Source organism: Rhamphochromis longiceps, linkage group LG7, assembly GCF_057381845.1.
Source record: "Rhamphochromis longiceps isolate RC_006_pf linkage group LG7, R_longiceps_female_GT1.1, whole genome shotgun sequence".
In the NCBI taxonomy this organism is placed as follows: Eukaryota; Metazoa; Chordata; class Actinopteri; order Cichliformes; family Cichlidae; genus Rhamphochromis; species Rhamphochromis longiceps.
This window is the reverse complement of record NC_140563.1, coordinates 5,224,489-5,250,352: the sequence shown is the minus strand read 5'-3', so window position 1 is coordinate 5,250,352 and position 25,864 is coordinate 5,224,489. Positions and strand designations below refer to the sequence as shown.

General features: G+C 39.9%; 2 protein-coding genes across 5 annotated transcripts; both read left to right on the top strand.

The window, feature by feature from the left end:
- The first annotated feature begins 305 nt into the window (after positions 1 to 305).
- nap1l4a (nucleosome assembly protein 1-like 4a) lies at positions 306 to 11,634 on the top strand. 4 transcript variants are annotated; one of them, XM_085411780.1, is made up of 15 exons: positions 306 to 410; positions 1,315 to 1,352; positions 2,271 to 2,343; positions 3,016 to 3,160; positions 3,699 to 3,785; positions 3,954 to 4,088; positions 4,174 to 4,245; positions 4,345 to 4,484; positions 4,726 to 4,871; positions 7,747 to 7,766; positions 7,889 to 8,008; positions 8,133 to 8,168; positions 8,343 to 8,396; positions 9,543 to 9,577; positions 9,933 to 11,634. In XM_085411780.1, the coding sequence occupies exons 2-14, from the start codon at positions 1,337 to 1,339 to the stop codon at positions 9,546 to 9,548; spliced, it is 1,050 nt and encodes a 349-aa protein (XP_085267906.1). In that variant the 5' UTR covers positions 306 to 410; positions 1,315 to 1,336; the 3' UTR covers positions 9,549 to 9,577; positions 9,933 to 11,634. The 4 variants fall into 4 exon arrangements, with proteins under 4 accessions (XP_085267906.1, XP_085267903.1, XP_085267904.1 ...); XM_085411777.1 differs by lacking the exon at positions 9,543 to 9,577; XM_085411778.1 differs by lacking the exons at positions 306 to 410; positions 9,543 to 9,577 and adding an exon at positions 434 to 526.
- An 8,875-nt stretch (positions 11,635 to 20,509) lies between these two features.
- On the top strand, positions 20,510 to 21,579 carry phlda2 (pleckstrin homology-like domain, family A, member 2). Its single transcript, XM_085411784.1, has 2 exons — positions 20,510 to 21,094; positions 21,241 to 21,579. Exon 1 carries the CDS (start codon positions 20,638 to 20,640, stop codon positions 21,052 to 21,054), a length of 417 nt encoding a protein of 138 aa, XP_085267910.1. The 5' UTR covers positions 20,510 to 20,637; the 3' UTR covers positions 21,055 to 21,094; positions 21,241 to 21,579.
- The last annotated feature ends 4,285 nt before the right edge of the window (positions 21,580 to 25,864 follow it).

Sequence of the window (25,864 nt, the reverse complement as noted above, 5' to 3'; positions counted from 1 at the left end):
CTGACAAGAAAACAAGTCTTTTGGTATGAAATGTGGAAAGGAAAGAAAGAAATGTGCGTTTGTGTTGCACGTACACAAGATGTACTCTCAAGAAATGCTTGTTTGTTTGTTTGTTTATGTTTTTATCAAACCCTGATAGGGGTTTCTAGAATTATATTACATAGTAATCATGAAAACACTTCTTTGTTTAAGAAACCCAGGATGACTGAAGCACAAGTGAAGGTAGATAAGTGATCGGTGTTACCAAAAATGACATTTTTGCAACGCAGTGCTTAAATGTAGCACCAAGCTCGCTCTCGCCGGCTGTCCAATCAGAATCCAAGAAGCTGGAGCATGTGTGTCGCTCGGGCGTGCGGATTGAAGCGAATACGCGTGAGCGACGCGCCTGGCGAGATTCCGCTCATATAGAGGTAAGACTGCTGAAACAGTCAGTAAGCAAAGATTTGTCATTAATTTTAGCATATGTTTCCATGTTGGAGTATTACTTTTGCAGCCGGAGTTATCTAATGAGCCCGGCGGACCGCCGGTAAACTGTCTTCACGGTACTTTTGTCTGACTGGTGTTTTTAATTCACGCGCGAGCTAGCCGAAGCTAGGTGGTATTAGCTTGTCAATGCGGTCGGTAGTGGCTAGCTGTTGTACCGTTATCCGTCGAGATACATAATGGAATTGTACAGCACTGCTGCTCTGCCTCCCCATTCTGATTGTCTTCAGCCAACTGGCGACAGTCTAAAATAGTAACCCTTACACTTTGTCCTCGCCCAAGCATTGTTCTTAGCACGTTGGCTGGTAGTTTCTTGCTACCTAGCTGGCTGACCCGGTTAGCTGCTGTCAGATCTTTGGCACGCCCATACTAAGTGATTACACCTATGTGTTTGTACGTGAGGTGATGTTAGCGTCCACTTTCATTAGATGTTGCCCAGAGGTTCCCTGATGGCCATAACCAGCGCTGGTCATTTTACACTTGTTAAAAATGGAGAGATGCTAACTTTGGTTGACATAGCTTAGCCCAGCTGCTGTTAGCATGTCAATGCGTCATCGGCCTGCGCTTGCTCAACACTGCTGTTGCTGTAGATCGGTGAAAGTTAGCTCAGCTGGTCTGCCTGTCACTCTTCTGCATCGGTTTTAATTATAAGCCTTCAGCGCAGGTTATTTTTGGCAGTTCAGTAGCTTCTCTAATTTACAAGGACTCACTGATGAGATACAATTGACAGTATTCATCATTCACTTTGGTGTTACTTCCATAAGTTACTTACTCACTTTAATTGCTGACGATGATTACATGGCTTATATAATCTCATATACTTCTAAACAGAGGGAGGAGCTGACACTTGGTCATGGAAGCCAATAAAGGTAAAAATAATTTTTATATTTTTCCCACTGGCCACGTTAAAGTAATGCATCTGATGAGATTTGTTTACTTGATTTGACTCTGTACCTGTTGGTTGTTAAAGGTATGTATGTTTAGTAAGTTTTTCCATTACTCAGTGGAAAAAAAAAAAAGTCTTAATGCCAGCTCTTCCAGCAATTATTACTTCAAATATGCAATTTGTTGGCAAATTGTTAGAAAAAGTTGTGAAAAATGAAATCAGATCCTCATTATGCATATTACAAATGTCCTTTTCATGAGCTTTTTCCAAATCAGCACTCCACTGAGATTTCCCCTTTGAAGATCTAAAATGATCTTCTAATGGGATCTAATGTAGGGCATTGTTGTCATTGTTTGACCTCTGTACTGCCTTTATTACCATTGACTATAACATTTCTCTTAACGGGCTTAAGGTTTTGGCTAATAATAATAATACATTTTATTTGAAAGTGCCTTTCAAAACACTCAAGGTCGCTGTACACAGTAGAATAAAAGCAACATAAAAGCAAGAAGTTTGCTTCTTGCTTTTACATAAAAGCAAGAAGTTTCATAAAAGCATAAGACATAAACAAATAAAATAGGAGAGTGGAGAGGTTGGCTCTCTCTCTCTGGCTGTCTGTGGACTTTTTTAAGCTGTTACTATAAAACCATATCAAACATGGTTTTATATTGCTAGTAACTGCTTTATTCCAAGACAAGGGCTAGGGATGTTAACTAGTCCATTATTTCACAGTATTTGTTGACTGTTGTTTTATTGATTGGTTTACCTTATATTGTATACAACAAGGTTGCAATTGGCTAAATATTAAAGTAATATTACATGTAATTACATTTAATACACATTTTTGTTATCATAGTTTTGAGATGAACATCTCTACTAATGTTGTATGCTGGTTTGGCAGGTAAAGGGGATCAAGGGATGCAAAATCCAAGTGGGCAGGTGGACAGACCTGTCAGCTTCCACTTCTTGGAAAGGTCAGTGCAACTGAACTGTGATTCGATTACGTTTTTAGATATGCTGAAAATGAAAACACTCATGATTAAAATTTATTGTTCACATCATTGAGCGTTGTAGATGTCAATTCAAGAGAATTGCAACTTTTAAAACATTAAGGCTAATTGTAACTAAATAATTCTTGAAGATTTATTTCCCCCTTGCATTGACCTTTGTGTGGCACAGAACATATCTCATTGACATTTTTCTTGGCATTTGACACTAAGGAGCCAAAAGTTTGCAAATTACTTAAATTTCCATTTGGACAGCATGCTCAAAAATGCAGAATCACTAATGTAAAATCATATGAAATTATTCAGTACAGTGAACTATTCTGCTGTTATGCATGGCATAAAACAAAACCTTTCACATGTACAACAAAGCGAGTTTTTGGATTGTTGGCTTGCTCCAGTCAGCAGATGAATTTGATAACTGACACTATTGAGTAATTTCCTACAGCTGATAGTTGTTGTTTTTTTGTTTTTTTTATGCAGTACATATAAATAAAATCCCTGTTTAATCTCCTAAAAACAAAAACATGATTTAGTTTGTTGTAGACTCTCAACAAATGTTTAGGATTACATTTTTTCTTGTAAGACATTTTCCTTCATCATTTTCTAATGACCCTTTGTTATGTTTCTCTTCCCTTATAGCATGCTTCCCAAAGCAGTGAAGAGGCGAGTGCATGCCTTGAAAAGACTACAGGTGCAATGTGCTAACATAGAGGCTAAATTCTATGAGGAGGTTCATGAGCTTGAGAGGAAATATGCTGCTCTCTATCAGCCACTGTTTGACAAGGTACAACAGATTTTGTTTTTATTAACACATTTCCTTAAAGTTATTTTACGTAACACTAGGCAGATATTTTCGTTTACTCTTTATGTGTTAATGCAAACAGAGTAAATGCTAGCTTTAAATATAAAACTGAACAAATCTGTAAGGATCACTTGTGGTGTTTCCTATACGAATGGGTGTTTAAGTATGTCTCTGGCCTAATCAGAGGTCAGCAAGGCTGCATCCATTGTGCTAAATTGAAAACTGCTGCACCAAGTAGTCGACTGTCCTTTGTCAGTCAAGGCTATTTCCAGAGATAGGGACAAGAAGTCTGCCATTCTTAATCACGCTGGAGACTGGCAGCTGTAATCCTGCTGCACCTGTCCTGTGTGCATGTCGTGTGAGTGTGTGTCAGTCTCTCTCTCAAATGGTGTTGGTGTCAGTCTGCAAGCTGAAAATAATCCACGCTTGCCAAATTAACGTTTGCCTGCATAGTTATATTTCATCAATATATTGAAAATTCTGTTAAAAATGTTTAACTTCACCATAATGTCTATCACAGAGACGAGATATCGTCACAGGAACAGTGGAACCCACAGATGAGGAGTGTGAGTGGCAGAGTGACAGAGACGAAGAGGAGGAGCTAGCTGTAAGTACAAATTTGATTTTCCTTTAGAACCTGATACCACATTTTAATGTAATCTTGCTGCAGTGTGAACTGTCTGATAATTTGGTAATAAATCATGATCTTAGTTCGACTGAATATAGATTTTTGTGAACAGTGAGTGTTGATTATCGCTCTGTCAACTCCTTACAGGAGGAAGTAAAGGAAAAAGCTGCTATTGAGGATGCAAAGAAAGAGGAAGCCACACCAGAAGAAGACCCAAAAGGCATCCCTGAGTTTTGGCTCACTATATTCAAGAGTGTGGACATGCTTAGTGACATGCTACAGGTACATTTCAGTGACTGATGATCCTCTTCTCCCTTTTCACTTACTTTATGAATAGTACTTGACTTGTCTGTTAATCTCGTGACAGGAGCATGATGAGCCCATCCTAAAACACCTGAAAGATATTCAAGTCAAGTTTTCTGAGCCTGGAGAGCCAATGGTCAGTGTCTGCCAGTGACTGTAATTATGGTCGATTATCATTAGTTACTTGGGCAAGATTTAAGTCGTTGTGTTAAATTATCCTTTTGTTCCTTCTTAGAGTTTTACATTAGGGTTCCACTTTGAGCCCAATGGTTACTTCAACAATGCAGTTCTCACTAAGGTCTACAAGATGAAGTCAGAGCCTGATCCCTCAGATCCTTTCTCATTTGAAGGACCAGAGATCATTGACTGTGAGGGGTGAGAACCAGAGCTTAATACATATGGTTGTCAAACTGTGGTAAACATGTGATGTTAAGTTTTAACTCAGAAATAGATGTGTGGTTTGTGCAGTATTTATTTATTTTTTTTGTATTTTCTATATAAATCTGTTTCTGCATCCCACATATCATCCTCTTCTTAGCAGGCCTTCCAACTTCTGCCTTTTTCTTGCATATTTGCTTTTTGCCGCCTCTCACTTTTTTATACTTCCTCTCTCTAGCTGTCAGATAGATTGGCACAAGGGGAAGGACGTGACAGTGAAAACCATTAAGAAGAAGCAGAAGCATAAAGGGCGTGGCACTGTCCGCACTGTTACCAAACAGCTCCCCAATGACTCCTTCTTCAACTTCTTTAATCCTGTTAAAGGTGAGAGCACACAGACACGCATAATGTTTGGGATTTCTCAGGAACTCTCAAAGATACTTCTCTCTTTAAATTAAAAAAACCCCCAAAAAAAACCCCACAAGTTGAGAACTGTGTACAGATCTGCCAAACCTCCACTCAGAAATTTGCTTATGTTGCAAGAAATGGGTACACTTAATGGGCTGGTAGCATCTGTTTACATGCAGGTAGTTTAAAAAATATGTAAGCACATAATATGAGCTGTTAATCATGTATTCAACTAAAGAGAACAGCAGGTGGCAGCAGAATCACTTTTTGAAATTGTTCAGACAGTGCCATGAGTAGGTGTATCAGTCAGTGTAGCTGTTGCTGCTGTTCATTAGTCAGCTTTGGGACTTTTATAAACTTTGGTTTTACCATTATTTTCCAGCTTGAAAGGCTTGTTACTGTGATGCTAAACAGTGACTTTAATGACTGATAAAGAGATAATTAAAAATTTTAGGTTTAAGGTAACCACCACCTTTTAATGACATCATGTAGTTTATTGATGTTATTATTTATAACTAATTTTAACAGAGCTGGCACTCTAGGTTCTTTAAACAATATTAACTGTATTCCGAGTACCATAGGTTCTTTTTTTAAGGCATTTAGCTTACTGAGTTTAAATTAATTTGGTGTTAATTTAATTTAAATGAACAAATCAAACCATTCTGATATTAGGCAACCTTATTGAAACAGTTGCCTCATTTAAAAACGAGGCAGGTCAGTTTCAGTTGAATAAACATCAGGTGAATAATAAAGTGTCAGTTAGGCAAATCTTGAAAAAAATCTTGATATTCTTATTCAAAAGATCATTAAGTCAGGGCAGGATACACCTTCAATGACTGTGTCGTCTTTCCTGTATAGACAGCTTACCTGTCTGACATGCCTGGACTTATTCTGACTTTGAGGAGGTGACCTGATTACTCGTTGGCTGCACCAATGTTTGCCCTACTGGTTCAGTCATAGTCTTGGTGTATGACTAGTGGATATAAATACCTCCTTGTCAAGTGTGCTTGGGTGTGCAGCTCTTTGGCCAGAATGGCCATTAGTAGATAGGCTATCATTCAAAGCTCATGTGAACATGCACAAATGCTGCATGTGACTTACCTGCTGTGCACCTCATTGACATATCAAGATTTTGATTTCTTGAAAATTTTTATTGGTAAATAGTTGCCAGAGAAAATGTTGGCTTTTGACTATACATGTAGTTTTGCATATCATAAATACAACTTTTAATATAAAGCTTGATATCTCCATCTGCCCTAGGAGGAAGCTTATTCTCAGTAGTTACACTGTCGTTTTGTGTGTGCGTGCGCGTGCGTGTGGGACTTCTTTATAAGCAGACCTGAACTATGCCAAGTGTCATGAATATAGTGCTGCAGCTATTAATTATTTTAGTAATCAAGTAATTTATTGAGTAATTGGATAAGAAGTACTTTTGTCTCAGTAATGTGCAATAATAAATATTATAATAAAGAGATAAAGCACAGGTCAATAAGAACAACTAAACCCTTTGATTGTATACATGCTATACAGAAATTTTATTTTTTAAAGAAAAATAAATAAAAAATATATATAAATAATCTCAAACAGTCCAAGTAGGGCTGTGCGATATGACCAAAATCTCATATCCCGATATAAGACATTTATCGTCCTGACAATGATATAAATCATAAAAATGTAATATTTTCTGTGGATTTCTCGCTGTGTTAAACAGATGGTGGTGGATGGAACAGCTACAAAGTTTGCCTTTCTTCACATCAGAGTTTGTTGATCAGGTGCTTTGATGAAGGACTCCTGCTAGCTTTTTTTTTTCCTAGTACTGCTTTTAATGGTGATCACAGAAACGCCGCTGCTGTTTTGGACGCTAGAAACACATTTTCTTTTGCTCACCCTGAGCTCACCGTCTCTGTAACGGCTCTGCCTCTTTGCTCTTTGCATTGTGTAAAGAGATTCCGTTAAATTGGGTCAATGTCATCATCACTGCTGATGTTGTGTTATTGGTATTTTTGTTAAAAACTGGAGGTTGTTTGACCTAATGTTGTAAAAGTTTTTTTTTTTTTATTCACACGCTGCTTCTCAATAAGTTTGTATTGCAGGTTTGTTTTTAGTTGTACATATGGGTAAAAAGCTCCCATTTGCGTTTAACACATTGACGCGCTACAGAGCTATGCATTAAACGAAACATCGAAGGAAAGAATTTGTGTCAAATTTGTTATAATCAAATTACTTGATGATTCATTGCAGCCCTACATGCATAGTCTTATATACCAAAAATACTGTTGCGCTTAAATCGCATGCTTCACTAAAAATCTCTGGATAAATTTCTATTTTCCTTCCAAGACTAGCACTGCTAGTTGTAAATCTTAAAGTGTAAGACTGTTGGGGTTCTGCTGTTAAACTTGTAAAAAATCATCTGTCATGTAAACATGATAATATTGACCTGACAGGTACAAAATTTGCAAATAATAATGTACTATAAAACTTGACCACTCAGATGTACATAACACTGACCAGTGTGGGCACAGCCTCATAAGTGTAACGTCTCAGTTTCCTCTAATACAGAATTGTTCAAAGAACAGGAAGGATCAGATGATGTCGCTTTTAGTCAGCGTGGTGGAGCACAAGTGTTTGCTCATGGGCTGTCACTTCCTGTGTATGATAACCTCGCTTTGTGATGTCATTGATAACCTACTGGGTCTTCATACCTTATGTGAAATTCAGCTAATCCCATAAATCTTTCCATTGATATTGGCCTTTGTTTTAATGAATCTTATTTTTACCCTCTCGTCCCGTTTAAATCCTTTCTGTCATCGCTTTGATTCAGTGTGTTAATATACATTTTTTTTCTTTGCAGCTCCACCAGATGGAGAAATGGTGAGTATAATGTTGCTGAAATGTTCTTCATAAAGGCATTATTGCACCATTTCTTAGGTATTACATTCTGTTCAATCTGTCAGATTTGTGTGATAACGCTCTATTCTATTCTTGTTTTATAGGATGAAGACTCTGAGTTCACCCTAGCCACAGACTTTGAGATTGGTCATTTCTTCCGTGAAAGAATAGTTCCCAGAGCAGTGCTGTATTTCACTGGAGAGGCCCTGGAAGATGACGAGAGCGTGAGTTTTTGCCTCAGACGCATGCACTTTCATACACGACCATATAAAAAACTGAAGCCACAAGTTGGATATTTGCAGACTGACTTTGATGCTTTGGTTTTTTTCCCCTTCTTTGTTTTTGTAGTTTGAAGAGGAGGAGCTGGAGGAGGGAGAAGAGGAGGTAATTATTTGTTCACTGACAAACACTTGAAATCTTAAGAAATGCCCCTGACTTTCACACAGGGATTAAAGTGTACCACCTCAAAACATTTAAATGATACTAGTTACTATAAATGTGACATTTTCTTAAGTATTTCTTGCATGTTTAAGTGTCATTTTTCTGTTTGTGTCTAAGGAACAAGATGAGGAAGGTGATGACGATGATGATGAGGGAGACTTTGATCCCAAGGTCGGTTTGCACCCTACACTTCCTTCCCTATCATTGTAAATTATCACAATTTGAACCGTTAGGTCCTCAAAAGTTTAATTTAGTAAGTCAAAGTTTTGATATATCCCATAAGTTTGGCATATGGATGGTAAAATGTTTTGTCAGTGGTAGAAACAAGCTTATGTGTGGGATTTGCACCAGCTTGATCACTGTTATGTTCATGTAAAGTAGTGTCGTTTACTCTGTTCTTAATGAGGGTCCGCAAACTCCTGCAGGATTAAAGGAACCTCTAATTTTGTGCCTCCAATTTGTAATGCACACAATAGCAAAGCTATTCTTATTATGTTTTTAGCATTTTTACTAAGTGAAGAAAGCAGAGTTCTTTGGATCCTTTTTCCATCTGTAGCTGTGTTGCAGTCCTGCTGAGAGTTACTTTAGCAGAGTGTCAATGTCCTGTTATGTAAACAGTCGCCTTAAAAAAACAATATGACAGTTCCTTGACTTTGGTTTCTAATTTTCTCTTGTAAATGCGCAGGCTGCACAAACCTGACTGTCAGGATTTGGCTTCAATTTCAAGCCCTAACAATCTCAATGTTGTTAGACTGCTTTGGGGAAGCTCTGGTTATATAGGAGACACTGGTTATATATTTTATCACCAGAGCCTCAAGATCTCAATATTTCAAGTAGCTGTTTTAGGAGACCATTACTTTCTCTTGAGTCATCTGTTCACTGCAGTGCAGTTGTATAATGTCCTGTGCTGGAAAACTGCTGATTGAGTGACCTGTTCATACAGGTTACGTCTCATTTCTTTCAGGCTATCGGATTTAAATTTTTTTTAAAAATCACGTGATAACAGATGGTGTAGTTAAGATCACTATACTCCATACTTCCTCCATCACACTGGACTATCACATAAACACATAAACAATGTGTCCTGAAAACATGTAATAAGTTAGTAGTGTTATTTTTATAAATTTGTCTTTAAATTTTATTTTATCTTTTTTCCCATTCCCGGATACCACCTCATCACCCATTGTTTTTTGCTTCATGGTGCTCATTAATAGCAATGTTTCACTACTTTTTTTGTCATTTATTTTTTTTTAATGTAATGTTTTAACTTCATACTGTTGTCTCTCCCTCCCCTGGATTACCCCCTCTCCCTTACAGGCATAATCAAACATTCTCACCCCATGCATTTCTAGGTAAGGGAGAAATTAGGATGGCGTCCCACATACATCACACTCGCTCGTCCAGTGGCTTTGGTTTATTCTTGCTTTCCTTTTCTTCTTTACCTCTTTAATTTTTGTTAACATTCCCACCTCTTTAGGACCCCCAGTTTACATATTGAGTAGATCGCTTCTGTTCTTAGTCATGCTGGTTTCCATCTATTTACATTTCTTGCTTTAGACCCATTCCAGGTTTCTAACAATCCTCCCTTTGCTGTACCAAACAAGGTGCTTTCTTTCTTGAGCAGTTGCTTTCTAGCTAGCTGATGTTGAGCAGTTTCATTGCCTGTCTCGTTTCATTTTTTTTCTTTTTCGTCTTTGTTCCTTGCAGAAAGAACAGCCCCAGCCGGCTGAGTGCAAACAGCAGTAACCTTGGTGATCAGGGGAGGTGGAGACCTGCTGTCCATCAAATCAGTTGTTAACCAATCAGCAAGTCCTACTACTTGTACAGGCTCCGCCTTTTTACAAACTCTTACCTGAACGCAATAGAACGCAAACCAAACTGCGTTTTTTACTATGTGCATGACTTCTTTTTCTTTTGTCTTGCGCCCATCTCGTCCCGTTTATTTGGATTCATTTCAGCCCAAAGCATAAAGTGACTTGACTCTATGTAAATTGCCATGGTATCATATAGGAACAGTTGTCTTTAATAATGTGGAGTAGGTTACTACAACTCAGAGCATTATTAGATGAAAGAGTTTAAAAATAAGCAAAAAAGGATTGGATCCCAAACTTTAGTTTTCATGGAAATCGGTCAGTTACTCAGGGTTTTTTAAACACCAACACGATGTGAGTTTACCAGGAAACTGCTGAACAAGTTTGACTTAATCTTTCACTGGGGTTGTTATCATTTGTTTAGTGTTTTTTAAGAGACATACAATTTAATTTACTTTTTTTAAATGTTCATTGTCATGTCATTGGACTATTTATTCTGGTGTCATGCAGCTATGTGATACGGTGCATTTTGGGGAACGCTTTAGGCCCATCTGCAGTTATAGGCTCAAAGCTTATTTGAGCATAGCAGGTTAACAAAACGTGAATACTGCCAATTTTTTTTTTGTTTGTTTTGTTGTCGTTTATTTTTTTGTTTTTTGTTTTTTTTTAAAAAACATGTTCAGACTGAAGATTCATGTTCTGCATTGATAGTGCTCTCTTCTGTTCGGATGTAGTGGAGTAAACAAGCATTTACACTGAGCACACTAACTACAATCACGAGACAAGCATGTGGTTATATATTTCCATTTTCTTCAGTCACCCCTGAAATGCTCCTTGCTCTTGTTTTAACAGCTTGGTGAGAGTACTTTTTTAAATTACAATGTTTGACATGAAAGACAAAACTTGAAAGAATCTTGAATTTCCCCCCCAGCCCAGGCCTCACATCCAGTCTGAATATTCTCCTCACAAATGACAGAGTTAAGCAGTGGCCAATCCCTAGGCTTTTTGTAGCTGTTTTATAAGATGGCACCTCTGGTATGTATCTTACGCTAAACAAGTGTCATTTAGAGTCAGCGTTGGGACACAAAGTGTGGATAAAATGTAAATCCTGTTGCCAAGAAGCCAAAATGAAAGACGCTGTTCTGGTTCATTAAATTGTTTGCCAATTGTCGTTAACACAGTGTAATCTAATTCAGCATTTAAAGTTGTTTCAGAATATATAAGTATTTGTTATTGTCTACTTATTGAATCAGTAGAAAGTGGGAAAACAAATGGGAGAAGGTGCCAATGTATTTTATATACTTCACTGGGATTTTGGCCATTTGTTTTGGGCGCTTGTGCCTGATGACTGATCATCAAAGGACTTGACAGCAAAATATTATCCACCCCTCTCTCCCTCTTTTTAAAAAAGATTGTTGATCTTGTTAGACAGATCTCAGAGCCACGGTTGACATCTTCAGATCTACTGCATTGGACCGTGTGCTAGCAATGGCCTTAACTGGTTCTTATTCACAATTTGTTACTTGCGTAATATTTCTTTTCAATTTGTACAGTTAGTTAAAATATTCTATTAAAGTTGTGCGACATGGAAATGCAAATTCGTTGTCCTTTGTGTGTTTGTGTTTTGTGTTGGTTTAGCCAGGAACACAGGTAACCCATCCATCCATCCATCCATTCGCTTCCGCTTATCCTTTTCAGGGTCGCGGGGGGCGCTGGAGCCTATCCCAGCTGTCATAGGGCGAGAGACGGGGTACACCCTGGACAGGTCGCCAGTCTGTCGCAGGGCCAACACACAGGGACAGACAACCATTCGCACTCACATTCATTCACACCTAGTGACAATTTGGATTATCCAATTAACCTATCCCCACAAGCTGCATGTCTTTGGACGGTGGGAGGAAGCCGGAGTACCCAGAGGGAACCCACGCAAACACGGGGAGAACATGCAAACTCCACACAGAAAGACCCCGGCCTGGTGTTGGAATTGAACTCAGGACCTTCTTGCTGTGCGGCAACAGTGCTAACCACCGTGCCACCGAGCTGCCACAGGTAACCCACTTTTTTTATTTTGTCTAGGAATTAAGAGGATCAGGTGCTGATAATCAAATGCACTTTGAGTTATAAGCAAGTGTTTGGGGGTTTGCTCATGTGGAAGATTGTGATGCGTTACGATCAGGAGGAGGAAAGGAAATTTGCAAACAATTTGGAAAGTTCACGGTGCAAAAGATTATTCACATGTGGAAAGCATTCAAGACTAGCCTTTTTTTTTTCTTTTTCTTTTTTTTTGCATGAGTGAACATCCCAGTAGATTAACTGCAAGGTCAAATCATGCAGTGCTCAGAGAAAGTTCAAAAACCTCAACAGCTACATCTCAGACTCTAAAGGCCTTTACAGACATATTATAATAGTCAGAAAAATACTGAGCAAGTATGGCTTGCTAGGAAGAATTACCATGAGAAATCTCTACAGCATGACACCCTTCTCAAGTTATTGTACAGATGAGACAATACACAGTGCTACCTTCAGGGAACGCTAAATGTCATATCAACATGCTGTTGGTGGGGTGATGGTTTGGGTTTGTTTTAGAGCCACAGGATCTGAACACCTCTCAGTCGTGACGACCATGAACTCAAGGTGAAGCCATCTGTTTGACGGTTAAAGCTGGGCTTAATCCCATATCGGCAAATCTACAACGGAGTAGCTTGAAAAGCAAAGAATCAACGTGTTGCGGTGGCCCAAGGTCCAGAAGTCAACTGAAATGCTGTGCATGAATAGATCCCCACAAATCGAAATTAACTGAAACAATATAAAGAAGAGTGGTGCAAAATTCCTTGATACTAATGTGACCGACACATCCTAAATTTGACATGCGGCACACAGGTTCCTCGTGACATATTAAAAATGTCCCTGGAGAGCAAAGCACTTTGTCTCCTGCTACTGAAGCTGCTCTGTTGTATGTCCTACCCGGTGTTGCTGTGGAGTGCTTTATGTGCTCTGGTATTTTTTCTCAGGTGAATGCACATGCTGTTAAAAACACATCAGGTGATGATTTGCAAATGATTGACTAAAGCTCTGAGCAGCGCATGCAGTTGCAGTCTCTACATGAGCAAATCAGCTGAGCCTTTTGTCCATCACAAACACCATAGTGACAATGTTAGAGCAGTTTGGTATCCAGGCTGCAGGAATTTTGGTTTCAGTCTGTCCAACCTCAAGAAAGGCAACCACTTAGTGTGGAATTCTGTCTTGCAGATAGAGAAAGCATGCACACTCCTTTGAGAAATCCTTGTGATGCATTGTGGGTGATAATGGCTGAGGACTCTGAAGTTTCTGGAGGAGAATATCAACACGGTGCTGACATGGGTGCTTTCTTATCCTGTCAACTCATCCAACAACACTTACAGCTATGTGTGTTTATGCCTCTCTTCGTCGGGGCATAAAAGCGACAACGTGAGACGGCAGGAAAACATTTTGGATTACACCAAGATGACAAAAAGGTGCTAAAATAAATGCATGAAGGGAATAAGATGTGAATTCAGATCTCTCCATCCTTCAAAGCAGACAAACCACAGACTGAAGTCTCTACTGTAACTTTGGGGATTTTGCTCTCAAGACCTGTGAACAAGACATTATTCATACTGAGACTGCTGCGTGGGGGTTTGAGGATCGCCTCACTGTAACAAGGAGTCCATTTGTTTCTGCATTTTCATGAACTAGACCAGGGAGGTGGAACTCCACACTGGAGTCATGATGGCTGCAGATTTTATTGTTACTTAACAATAAAAAGTAACTTTTGAATCTAAAAATGGTAGCCAAGGTAAATGTAGCTTTTCAAGCTACAGTGAAGGTTCATCAGCTTACTGCCGCTTTGCTGTTTATTGTTTAATCACGTATTCATACAGTACATTGATAGGAGGACTGAGAGGATGGTTAACTTCTTAACAGTAAACAAATACAGAGAAATCCTTTTAGAGAGCTCTGAGGGAGGGAGATAGTTGCGCATGTTAGCAGCCGTAGAACAAAGAGGAGCATTCAGATTATTCTGACACCTCCTGCCGTCGTGTCCTCATCATCTAGCTGAAGGGAAAAGGGTGCAGTCTTCTTCCAGTCTGACTCTGAGCTGCAGCTGCACCTAACGTCCCACTCTTGGCCTCAAGGTGGTACTGGCAGCGTTCCTACGTGTACGTGAGCACACATACAAGTGTGCCTGAACAAGGTTGTCTGTGTGGAGTGTTCTGTGTCGTCCTCTCTTATTCGGAAGTGATGTGAGCCAGCCTGAGTTTCAGAGAGAGAGAGTGAAACAAGGTATTAGAAAGGCGCTTTATGCTGGTGGTGCTGGGTTGGTGTTAAAAAATGAATGAGCTGAACTGGAGCCTTGATAAAAGAGCCCATTTCCTCTTAGATCTGATGTTATTGGTGGTGTTGCACACTCTCAGTACAGACAAAGATATAATCAGAGACATCTTTGAAACTCTCATTAACTTTTTGTCCTTGTTACTGGATGACCGTGGATGGTCACCACTTTTTTAGTGGTAAATAGTGACTATTAGGTTGCTAAGCTAACATTGCGACATTATACCTTTTTTGACATTCAATCTTCAATCATGGAAATCACCTTACAAGTTTACACAGTAACCCTGCAACTTCAAATACACCCAGTGTCACAAAACCAGCTTTTCAATGGATAACTTGTGAATTTGGCAGAAAAAAGCTCAATCATCAGCGAGAGAGCTGAGTTATAAAGATAGTGGATATTCAATCTTGTCATTAAGGCCCACGATCAGAAAATGCATTCAGTGTAAAAATGTAAAGTTTAAAACGCAACTACAGGTCATACAATCACAGCTAGAACAGAAGAGGAGCTGCCAAAAACACAAAAATCCAAAAGTTTACAGAGGTTGAGACAAAGCAATAACATCAAGTAGAGGTTGCAATCAAACACGAGACATCAAGGAATGAATCTATGTGGGTTATCACAAGTAGAGGAGAAAGAAAGAAAGAAAGAAAGAAAAGACTAAATTTAAGGCAGAAACTTAAGGGGCAATAATGTGTGCAAACCAAATCAAGGATCTGGAAATGAGTCAACACAAAACATGCAAAGTGCCAACCGACAACACCTGCAATCCAGAATCAAGGCCTGCCACACACACACTGCACAGAGGACTCATGGGAAACTGTTCAGGCAGGCCATCATTTAAAGGGACGAGAGAGGGGCACACTCTCCTCCCAGAGCAAGACTAAACATGGCTGTGAGTAACACATCAACCTAGGCTTCACAATGCTGCTTTGTGTTTGAGTGTCATATGTGGGCGTCAGGTGACGGAACTGGGGGGGGGGGGTTGACAGCTGTTGGCCAAAATACAACCATTTTTCTCTCTTTTTGTTTGTTTTATTTTGGAGTTTATCCCAGCATGTCTGGTACCTGACTGGCATATCTCTGTCATTGTGGGAGGAAGAGCAGAATGGCAGCGTGGGGAGAAGCTCTAATAGAAAAAAGACTCGGCAAGGACACAAACCCAAGCTGTCCACAAAGCAAGACCACACAGAATAAAACAAAGAAGCATCAGATAGAATGGAGAGGAAAAAAATAATGTCAAGGACCAAATTTAATGCAGCTGATTATCAGAAAGCTCTGCACAATCTCTCACATTAAAGGCATAATTACATTTATCTGTGTGTGCTTAAGTTAGATTGCAATCAATGGCCATTATAACCAAGCTAATCTGCTCTGCTTTTATTGCATTATCACATTTTTACTTGGTATGTCTGGGAAAGAAAGCCTCACGCCCAGTTACAGCACAGCAACAGGGCTGCGCTCCTCCGTGGGGATTTGTGAATGGGTCGTCAAATGAATGGCAAGCTAGGTGTGGCGCTTGTAACCTGAATCACGCTCCTTAACTTCCGTGCACGGATAAAACCGTCAGTCAGACGTGGGAAACATGAACAGGTATCAGGTTACATAAGGAATGCAGCCATGGTTGATTTAAATGTATGTAAAATTTGTATCCTGCCCCATGCTTGCTTTTGTTTTGGTTTGAACGTTAACGTCTGTGACTGGCTTTTTGTTACAATAAAAACTTCTGCACTGAATGATAATATGGTATGAGTTAGTTCCAGGTAAAATGGAATTTCCTCACTCGTTCATTATCTTCTCATGCTTTTACACAGATTATGTTACACTGTGGCACTTCCTTGAAAAACAAGATCAAATTGTTTCGAAAGAAAAGAAGTCTTAAAACAAACCAAAGTCATGTGTCAGATTTAGCACTAGGCCAGAAACCCAAAAGTTATAAATGTTTAACTCTCAAGTCTGGTTCACATATCCGGCTCCTACCACAGATTAGATTCTAAGTTTATCATATAAACTGCAGTGAAGCTGTGCAGGCTTTGAATGAATGCTAGACTCCTGCCACAGAGAAGGATTGCATACCTGCATACCTGTCATTCTTCATGGAGTAAAATTGGCAAGAATAAAGTGACTCCTAAGATTGCATCTCATAAAACTTATCCATTCATGAGATGTGCATAAAGGAAATGTGGTTATCCTACGCTGCATTGTTCACGCCAGTTTATCTTGTAATATGTGAGCAGGAAATTTAGTGCAACGTGTTTTGCTTCCTGTTTGAATTTATGAATGGGATGAATCTGATGAATCCTACATTTGCTGGAGTAAAAAGACCAAATAAATTCCATTTATATAGTCTCAACTCATAACAAATGTCATCTTATTTAACGCCGCTATAACAGAAAGGAGTCTCTTGCTGTAATAATAACTCTTTGCCATGACCCTGTCCAGTTCATAAAGAGAGCGTAATGTGTACGAACAGCAGCCACGTCTGTTTTTATTGTTCTCCTCGTGCAACATTGTGTTTGACTGCACGCTGTCCTCATCAACCATTTGTTCTTTTTCCCACGCTGCTGAATGCCAGCATAGCCGTGCACACACACAGAGGGCTTATCAGAACAATGCCTCAAATAGCTCTGGAGTCTCATCATAAGGGCATGTCACCAAGGAGCAGAAGAGGATGATTATGTGTACATCTATGTGTATGTATATGTGTGTGTGTGTGCGAGCGGCAGGCCAAAACATTAGCATGTCACAGTATGCAGCTGTTACCTGTGGGCTCTGCTGTACTTGTAAGCAGCCATCCATACTGGTTCCCACTGTTAGGCTGACTATGTATAGTTCCCCGTCCGTTGGAGGTTTTCACAAGCTAGCACACAAATGCAATGCATGAAGACTTGTTTACCTTTACCAATGCACAGATATATACAAAAAAATTTAAAAAGGACTTTGTAAGCTACCATTTTCTGTTAACAGGCAATTGCAAAGAAAGAACATGTCCATCAGATAAACACCCAACTGGACCCAACAGATAAAACACTTTGTACATCTTCTCTAAATATGTGTTCTTAGTGTTAATAACTGCTAATAGCACCAATAATTGATGCCTCATTGCTCTTGGAAATTCAGATAGAATAGAATTCAACTTTATTGTCATTGCACATGTCACAGATACAGGGCAACGAAATGCAGTTAAAAGATCAAAGGTTAAAAGATCAAAACATAGCCAAGTTTTTTGGTTTCCATGGCTGATTTATAACAACAAACTGACAGACTCACGTGATTTAATGAAATGCAGACATAAAAAATGCATGCTTAAAAAGATTATTATAATTAATGATATATTAACTTAAATCATTGCATCAATAATCTTCTTGTTTCCAGTGGTCATAACTCAGTTATTCCATCTCTAATTAAAGTTCAACAATAGGGAACACAGCCTGCTGTTAATGGAGATTTCTAACATGTGCTGATTTATTTTCAGTCCAAATCAGTTGCAGCAGGATTCAGTTAGTCTGTCTGTATTTCTTTTTTTTCCCCCATTGTGTTGTGACTCACATTAAACTCAGCAGCTTCATGTCTTGACATGACTACCAAACTCTGGGTCTTTCTGGTCCTTCCACCTGCTGTCTTGTCACACCCATGCGCCTGTGGCTACAAGGCTGCATGACACTGAAGCAAACAAGGTTAAAAGATCAATAAACCTAAAGCTCTTTTAATCTTCTTGCCCACATTATGTGACAAAAACCCTCCTCCCTTGTTGTAGCTTTCTCATTATCTGACTTCCTCCCCATATGTCTCTGGGGGATTTGTTTTGTCTTTGCGGAGACAGCAAGAACCGGGTGCACTGATTTGAACCTGAGGTTGTCACAACACACCTGCAAAGATCCGTCACAAACCTCAGTTCCCTCGAGAAATACTTGTACTTTCCCACAATCTTGAAAAACAAGGAACACAGTGTCACGTTTGAGTTTTGCTGGGGCTCGAGCATTGCAGTCGCAGTATGTGGCTTGTTAATTTTGAATGTATTCACTCTTCTCCGCAGTGTGTAATTGTGTGGAGAGTTTATTGCAGGGATACCAAACCCACTTTTTGTGACGAAAACACTGTGTAGTGCTTAAGTATGGTCATGTCTGCTTCCATCCTAGTTCAGGGCTTTAGTTTAGAGTTTAGTTTAGAGCTTTAAAAGCTCTACAATAATGCTGCTGAGCATAATTTATTATACCCCAACCCTGCTGTAAAATAAACAGTCATCCTTACACACACAGGCTGACACAACACACTCATCCACAAACCATCACCCAAACCCCTGGCCCACCTTAGGCAAGCAAACTCTTCCAAAGTAAGCTGCTCTGCAGCTCCCTGAGTCACTGCCTGGGCACGCCTGTGAGTCTCCACCACTTTACTTCATCAAACAAAAAGCCCACATATATGTATGTTTCAGAGACATAAAGCAAAGGCCTGGAAACAAAGGAAGAGGAAAGGAAGTGAAGAGGCGTTGGTGAACCTTTTCACTAAACAGAAGCTGGCTAACTCGGTACACGTGTAGTTTTGTTTTCTTTGAGGTCAGAGGATTAAACTGACCACAACATCCTCATATACTCACGCAGCAATTGTAAAAGACACTGGATGTTGATCTGTTTGAAATTTCTTGCCGTAGTTACATCTTTGGTGTTGTCAGATCTGAATGATCGTGGTGACGTTGATGTGTGAGGCCTTTTTATTTTGGTAGGCTTGTAAATTGTGGCCACACAAAGCATTTTTATGTCCATATGGTCCCCCGACTATTTACTGCACAACGCTAGAGACCCAGTGATGAGGGGTGATGACACATGACATTTTTTATCTTTAGGGGAGATGTTTCCACAATGTCTTTGAGGGGAGACAGATAGAGAAGTCAACACAGAAGAGCCTGAAGTGGGTGCTATAAGCGTCTCTTCAGTTATGCACACACGCACACACAGAGATGAATGAACTGAGGTCAGTGTTGTGTTGGTGTGGCTGAAGCCCCAAGGGGACAGGACAGGCTGCGTGGAACAGTCGATGACATCTGCCTCCTTACCATCTCCTCCTGCTGAGTCACACAGGCTCCAAGGGTTCAGGGATACGTATCCAGTGTCTGCTAATATCTTTGACATGAAGAAACAGGACGGAGTCAATCATGTGACTGGTCGGTTGGTGAAGAAGCACAACTTGGGAGTGGCAGGAGATACGGTGATAGCAGAGCCGACACACCTTAGCAACATTATCAAATTCCATCAGTCATGCGGTATAGCTTTCATTTTTAGTAACCAGCACCCCAAGATGAAACTATCAAAACCATGAATCACCTCCCAAAGCAGGCCCGAACTAGAGAATGTCTATTTTTAAATTCAAATATAGTTTGCAGTTAGTTTTATGAGCTAATATAAAAAATTACACACACACACACACCTATATATCAATCAACAGTAAGCCAACAGTCTGTGGGCTAACTCACCAACATTTGATTCTAACTTGTGAGACAGTTTAACTTAACCACCTCACACTGAATTGCTGTTTCTACATTTAAAGACCACAGAATGTTTTCACTGGTGTTGCTCCTGAGGTAAAAATGCTTTATTTTTGTTTTGACATCCACAGACAGGAATAGCAAAGTTTACATGAAACACTACTGAACTGAAGCACATTTAGTCTAAGTATTACTTTTTGAAAAGGATCACCAGAGAGCAGGGCGGCCCAGAACACACGAACCTACTTGGTACAGTTTAGGGTCATAAAGAGGAAAAGGGCTGATTTTTAAATCTTAACAGAGAACTTAACTTCCTCTGAAATTACAGCTGATATTAGAGGTCAGACTTATGGCCCAGAGTCACTCTGTGTGCACATCTGGTAATATAAGACTGAATCACGCGGTGCAGACTGGGCAAATACTTAGACTAATCTCCGCAGTAGGATGTGGATTACTAATTAACGTGTTGCCAGTGTAATTAGGTTCAAGTTAGGACTTCCTCTTTACCCCCACCCCCCGCGCGCCCCTGCATCCACCCACACACAGCCTTGAATTACTCCAGCGGCAACTGTTGATGCATTCTCCAACCATCTGACGTCAAGAGGGAAGGGCTGAGGCCAGAGCGTGCTATAAATGCCCTCTGGTAGCTTGGTTCATTCACAACCACACTCTGGATTACCAAAGCATCTGTAGAGAAGATCCTTCCACAAGCGGCTTGGACGACCCAGCAGGAAAGCAGAGGGTTCACAAACGTGCCAAACATAAACGATGAAAATGTCAGCGGCAGAGATCTGCCAGGTTCTCAAGGAGGGAGAGCTGGAGAAGAGGAGCGACAACCTACTCCAGTTTTGGAAGAGGAAGACGTGCGTCCTGACCACGGACAGTCTCAACATTTACCCCGACACGCAGAAGCGCTCCAAGGGCAAGGAGCTCAAACTGCAGTCCATCAAGAAAGTAGACTGCGTGGAGCGCACCGGCAAGTTCGTCTATTTCACCATCGTGACCACAGACAATAAAGAGATCGATTTCCGGTGCTCCGGAGAGGAGAACTGCTGGAACGCAGTGATCACCATGGCTCTGATTGATTACCAGAACAGAAAAGCCATCCAGGACTTTAAAACGAGACAGGACAACGAGAGTGCGTCACCGGGACAGCAGGAAAGACGCATGGCGAGAGCGCCCTGAGCCGCCATGGGAACGCCGGCAGTGAACTACTCCTAATATGGTGAGAGACACATTATGAAACATAGCTGCCACAATATATGAATAAAAATATGAGTCATATATGCTAAAAATAAAATCGGCCGCGGTACTAATCAGCAAAAATATTTTTTAAGTTTAAACTAACGGCATGTTTTTAATCCCCCACAGTGCCATTGTGGACCATACAGAAATAATATGAGGACCAAAAGGAAGACGAGGTCATCCGGTCCAGAGATGAAGGATTGTTCGGGATTAAGTTCTCGGAGAAACGGGGAAACTGATCTAAAGCGTCACTTTTACAGACCCCACCACACAGGACTGAACTCACGAACTGTCAAAACTATTTCATGTTTGCTCTCCGGAAAGAAACGACTCCTAAAACCACGATGTTAATTTATTTGTTTCCAGAATATGGTGTTACTGGCAAACTGTTCATGTCATTTAAATTATTTCATTGTGTGTCATGTGTGTATTTATTTGAATAAATATCAGTTTCTTTTTGACATACTTCTACGATCTCATCTGTTTGTTTTTTCTGTCATTTTATCAATGACATTTATTTTTGTCACTTGTCTTTAAAATCCATCAGTCCATTGGTATTTCATTACAAAATTGTGGAGTCAGTTACAGTATATTTGGAACTCAGGCGCACTTTTCACCGGAAACACTTCTGAGTAAATACCAGACATGCAGCCGTAAAAAGGGAGTGGAGGACAGGAAAGTCCCTTTCCTCTTTGCTGGCAGGTGGAATGTGACGCTTTATTGCTGGGCAGGGTTACAGGATTGAGTCATAACCGATAAGCAGGGCTGCACGGGACACTTAAAAGACTAAACTACGTTTGAACATACCTGCTTCTAAGGTGTGGCACGTTCACAGCTCCCAGTGGGAACCCTTGAGATAGAAACATAGAAGATGTAAAGCTCAACAATTTATTCATTTTAAGTGGTGGCTCTTGTGATTGTGTGCTTTAAACAGCTGAACTTTTTAAAATGATACTAAGGCTGATTTGGAACCATATTCTGATAAAATACGCCTCTGCACCATTTTTATCAGATCCCTTTGATCTTTATACCAGGCTATCTTGAAATAATGTGACGCTAGATACACACCTATTTGATTACTGCTATAAAGACATGAGGTACGTCGGTGAGCATTTTTCAAAAACTTCTGTGAGACCTGGAGCTGAATAAAGCTAATAAATCAGTATGTAGCTGTCATATGTGTGCAGATTTTCCTAGTGTATTTCTATGTTCATAGACAGTCTATGAAGAAGGTAGAACAGTTTGAACTGCATCCAGCTGTACAGTAAAAACTGGTCCAGGCTTTTTTTTTTAAAGATATCCAGCTTAGAAACATAAAGTGAATAATGGAAGAAATCTTTTATATCTACAGAACATTTCTGAATAAGGGTCACATAGAATGCAGTATGGTCTACTAAAAAAATAAATGGGAAACCATAGAGAAGTAACATGAAAGAAATAATAGTAAAACAGAAATGAAATGTCAGTATGTACAGGAAGGGGCAGTTGTTTCAGTACTCTGGATAAAACGGAAAGTGTTCACTGTCCTCACTGCACATAAAGATCTCCAGTCGAGAATCTTACAGAGTGGAAGCGTGTTATGAGCACAAATGGTCAGGGGTCGGAGGTGACAGAAAGCTGAATCGCTGGCCAGGAATAATGAAGTGTATCGTGGAGGCACACCCCGCCCTTTACCATCCAGTCCATGTGTGCAGCTTTGAAGTAGGATCATGCTACAATAAACGCATCAAAGGGTTGATCTGTGGAGTATTACACAAGTGGACGGGCAATCTTCTCTAAAAATACTTCTTCACAAATTTACAGCACACACATGTACACACCTTTGGCCCCCGAGCCAAAGGCCACACAGTTTGTTTCTTTTCACCAGTCACTTATTTTAGACAGCACCAACATCCAACTGTGGCCTTTTCTAAACTTTCTGTGTTTAAGTGACTCCTAAAAGTTCACCTAATTCCATTAGCTGATGGCAAACGTCATCATCTGCTCTGCATCTGGCCACAGGGTGTAAAATTATCTTGTTTTCTTCTGGACCCACACCACCAACCGGAGCGACTCACACATTGTGTCTTCTACCCGACCTCGGGCTGTGTAAACATCCTCTGACGCAGCACTGGAACACACTCAGGCCATACTTGTAGCCTTGGCGTCATCCCCTCAGACTTCATCATTATGTGAGAGAAGCACGGCTGCACAACGCTCTGTGCATTGTTATGCTCTCCATGCACACAGAGGATATGAGACACGTGTGCACTAAGCACACGTGTCTCATATTAGTCTTCATTTTTTCTAAACTGAGCTTGACAAAATCGGTGATTCAGAGGCATTTATTATAAACACCAGAAGCAAGATGATGACCATGCGTTGTAAGGTGAAGGAAGAATCACAGAAGAAACACTCTATTTTGTCATAAAGATAAACTTAACAGCACTCCTACACAAACGCCTCTCACATCCTTGCCAGTAATAACCCATTAAGTCTCTGGGAGAAGTAGTGTGTCTCAATATGAGGCCACAGTACCACAGTCTGTGGGAAAGCCAAAGGATTAGCAAACATATAAATGAATGTGAGAGAAGACTTTTCATGGAGCAGTAAAGTTATGCTAAATATCAAACAAATCGATGGGATTTATGTGCTACTTTGTAAAAAGAAAAAGAAAAAGAAAAGAAGAAGTTGTTTTTGTTTTTTTAAATTGTACATTTTAAAGGTTGATTCTAAAACTTGAATTGGAGAAATTTTACACTAGAATAAATAAGCTCTCCAGAGAATGGTGCGGTGTGCTGAAAGGATAATTGGAGGTGAGCTTCCCTCCCTCCAGGAAGCGGTGCCTGAGGAAAGTGGGGAGGATCATCAAAGACTCCAGTCACCCCAGCCATAAACTGTTCAGACTACTTCCATCAGGCAGGAGGTTCTGCAGTATCCGGTCCCGAACCAGCAGACTGAGAGACAACTTTTTCCATCAGGCCATCAGACTGCTGAACACTTCATAGACACCTCACCTTCACTACTGGAACTTCAATATTATTCACTCCATACTGTACATAAATGCCACTTGTTTTGCACAATGTCCAACTGCCGACCTCTGTGTATTTTATTTTTATTCCATTTTATATATATTTATATATATAAACACACACACACACACGTATATATACATATTTAGTATACATATTCAGTAATGCGCATACATTCTTATATTTGTACATATATTTATTCTTATCATTCTCACATTCCTATTCTTATATTTTGCTTTGTTCTTATGTTATTGTATTTTGCACACCTTTGTTGCTTGTGAAGCTCGCACACAAGAATTTCACTCGCATGTACTGTACCAGCGTACCTGCACATGTGATGTGACAATAAAACTGATTTGATTTGAATAAATAACTTTGAAAATTTATTTTTTCTTCAGATGGGTTTGGTTTGGTGTTTTTTTTTTTAAATTATATTTCTAGATCCTATGGTGTTGTTCACATGCTGGGTCTTCCTAACAGCACATTTCAGCATCAGTTCAATTAATTTTTATTTACACAGCTCCAATTCACATTCAACAGTCACTTCAAGGTGCTTTATATTGTAGGGTAAAGAACAATCAGATGACCCCATTTGAACAAACACTGAGTGTGACAGTGAGAAGGAAAATCTCTCTTTTAAGAGGACGAAACTTCAGACAGAACCAGGCTCAGGGAAGGGTAACCATCTGCTGTGATTGGTTGGGGAAAGAAAAGAGCAAGTTCATCCTGAGTTTTAAACACTATACAATGTAAGTGATTACATAGTAAAAGGATCGACTAGCAAGAAATCAAATTTTCTTTGTCTTTACTGGAATATTAAAGGGTTTATATGTGTTGGATTGACAGTTTAGAGGCTAAATATAGACAAGCTGTGATTCAGGCTGTAACAATGATTCTAATTTTACATCAAATATTACCTCATATGGGCTTAGAGCTCACCAAAAGCTTGATGTGACATGTTGATCACTCCACTTTACATCATCAACAGTACAGGTTTGCTCAGGTGTGCGTCATGACTCACTATAGCATGACAAAGAATTGGGCTCACTCCACTTCCCGTAAACTGATATAGTATTGTAGAAACCTCTGTCTTTGTTCCACCTTAAGTTGTTGTGCTATTTGCCCACTCGCTCTTCACGTCACAGGCTAATCTGAAGCCAGTAGGACACAACACTAGTGCTTCACATAAATAAAAACTTCCCAAACCCAAACAGAAGAGGATGTTAGGCAAGGCCATGGGAGAAGGTTTGATTACTAACAACCTCCAAGATTTGTGTCACGCTAATAGTGCCTAGTAATTTTGAACCATAGTGAATTAACTAAAGTTCTGATGAGCCTGAATTATTATAACTATCAGAAAAAGCTGGCAGCAGTGTATGAGATCTTCCGCTTAGTTAATTCACAGGAATGGGATTAACTCAGAGAAATGCTATTGACAGGCTCGTTTTACTGGAAGGAACCTCTTTAGGAATTTGTCTTTGTGATGCATAACTCAGGTGAGAAAATACCTGAGCACATACTTCAGTAAATGGAGACAGACCCACACGCCCTCAGGGCACATTTCAGGCATTGTGAAGCCATTTTTTGTTTCTCATTCCTTCATCACACTAAAGGTCATCTGATTCCCAGATTTGGTCTGGTGGGTAAAATGGACAACTATCCTCCCGGGTCTTATCCATAAAGCCTAATTGTGTGCAACTATGGTGACCATGTTTGTTTTTAAGTGGGTATCCATTACT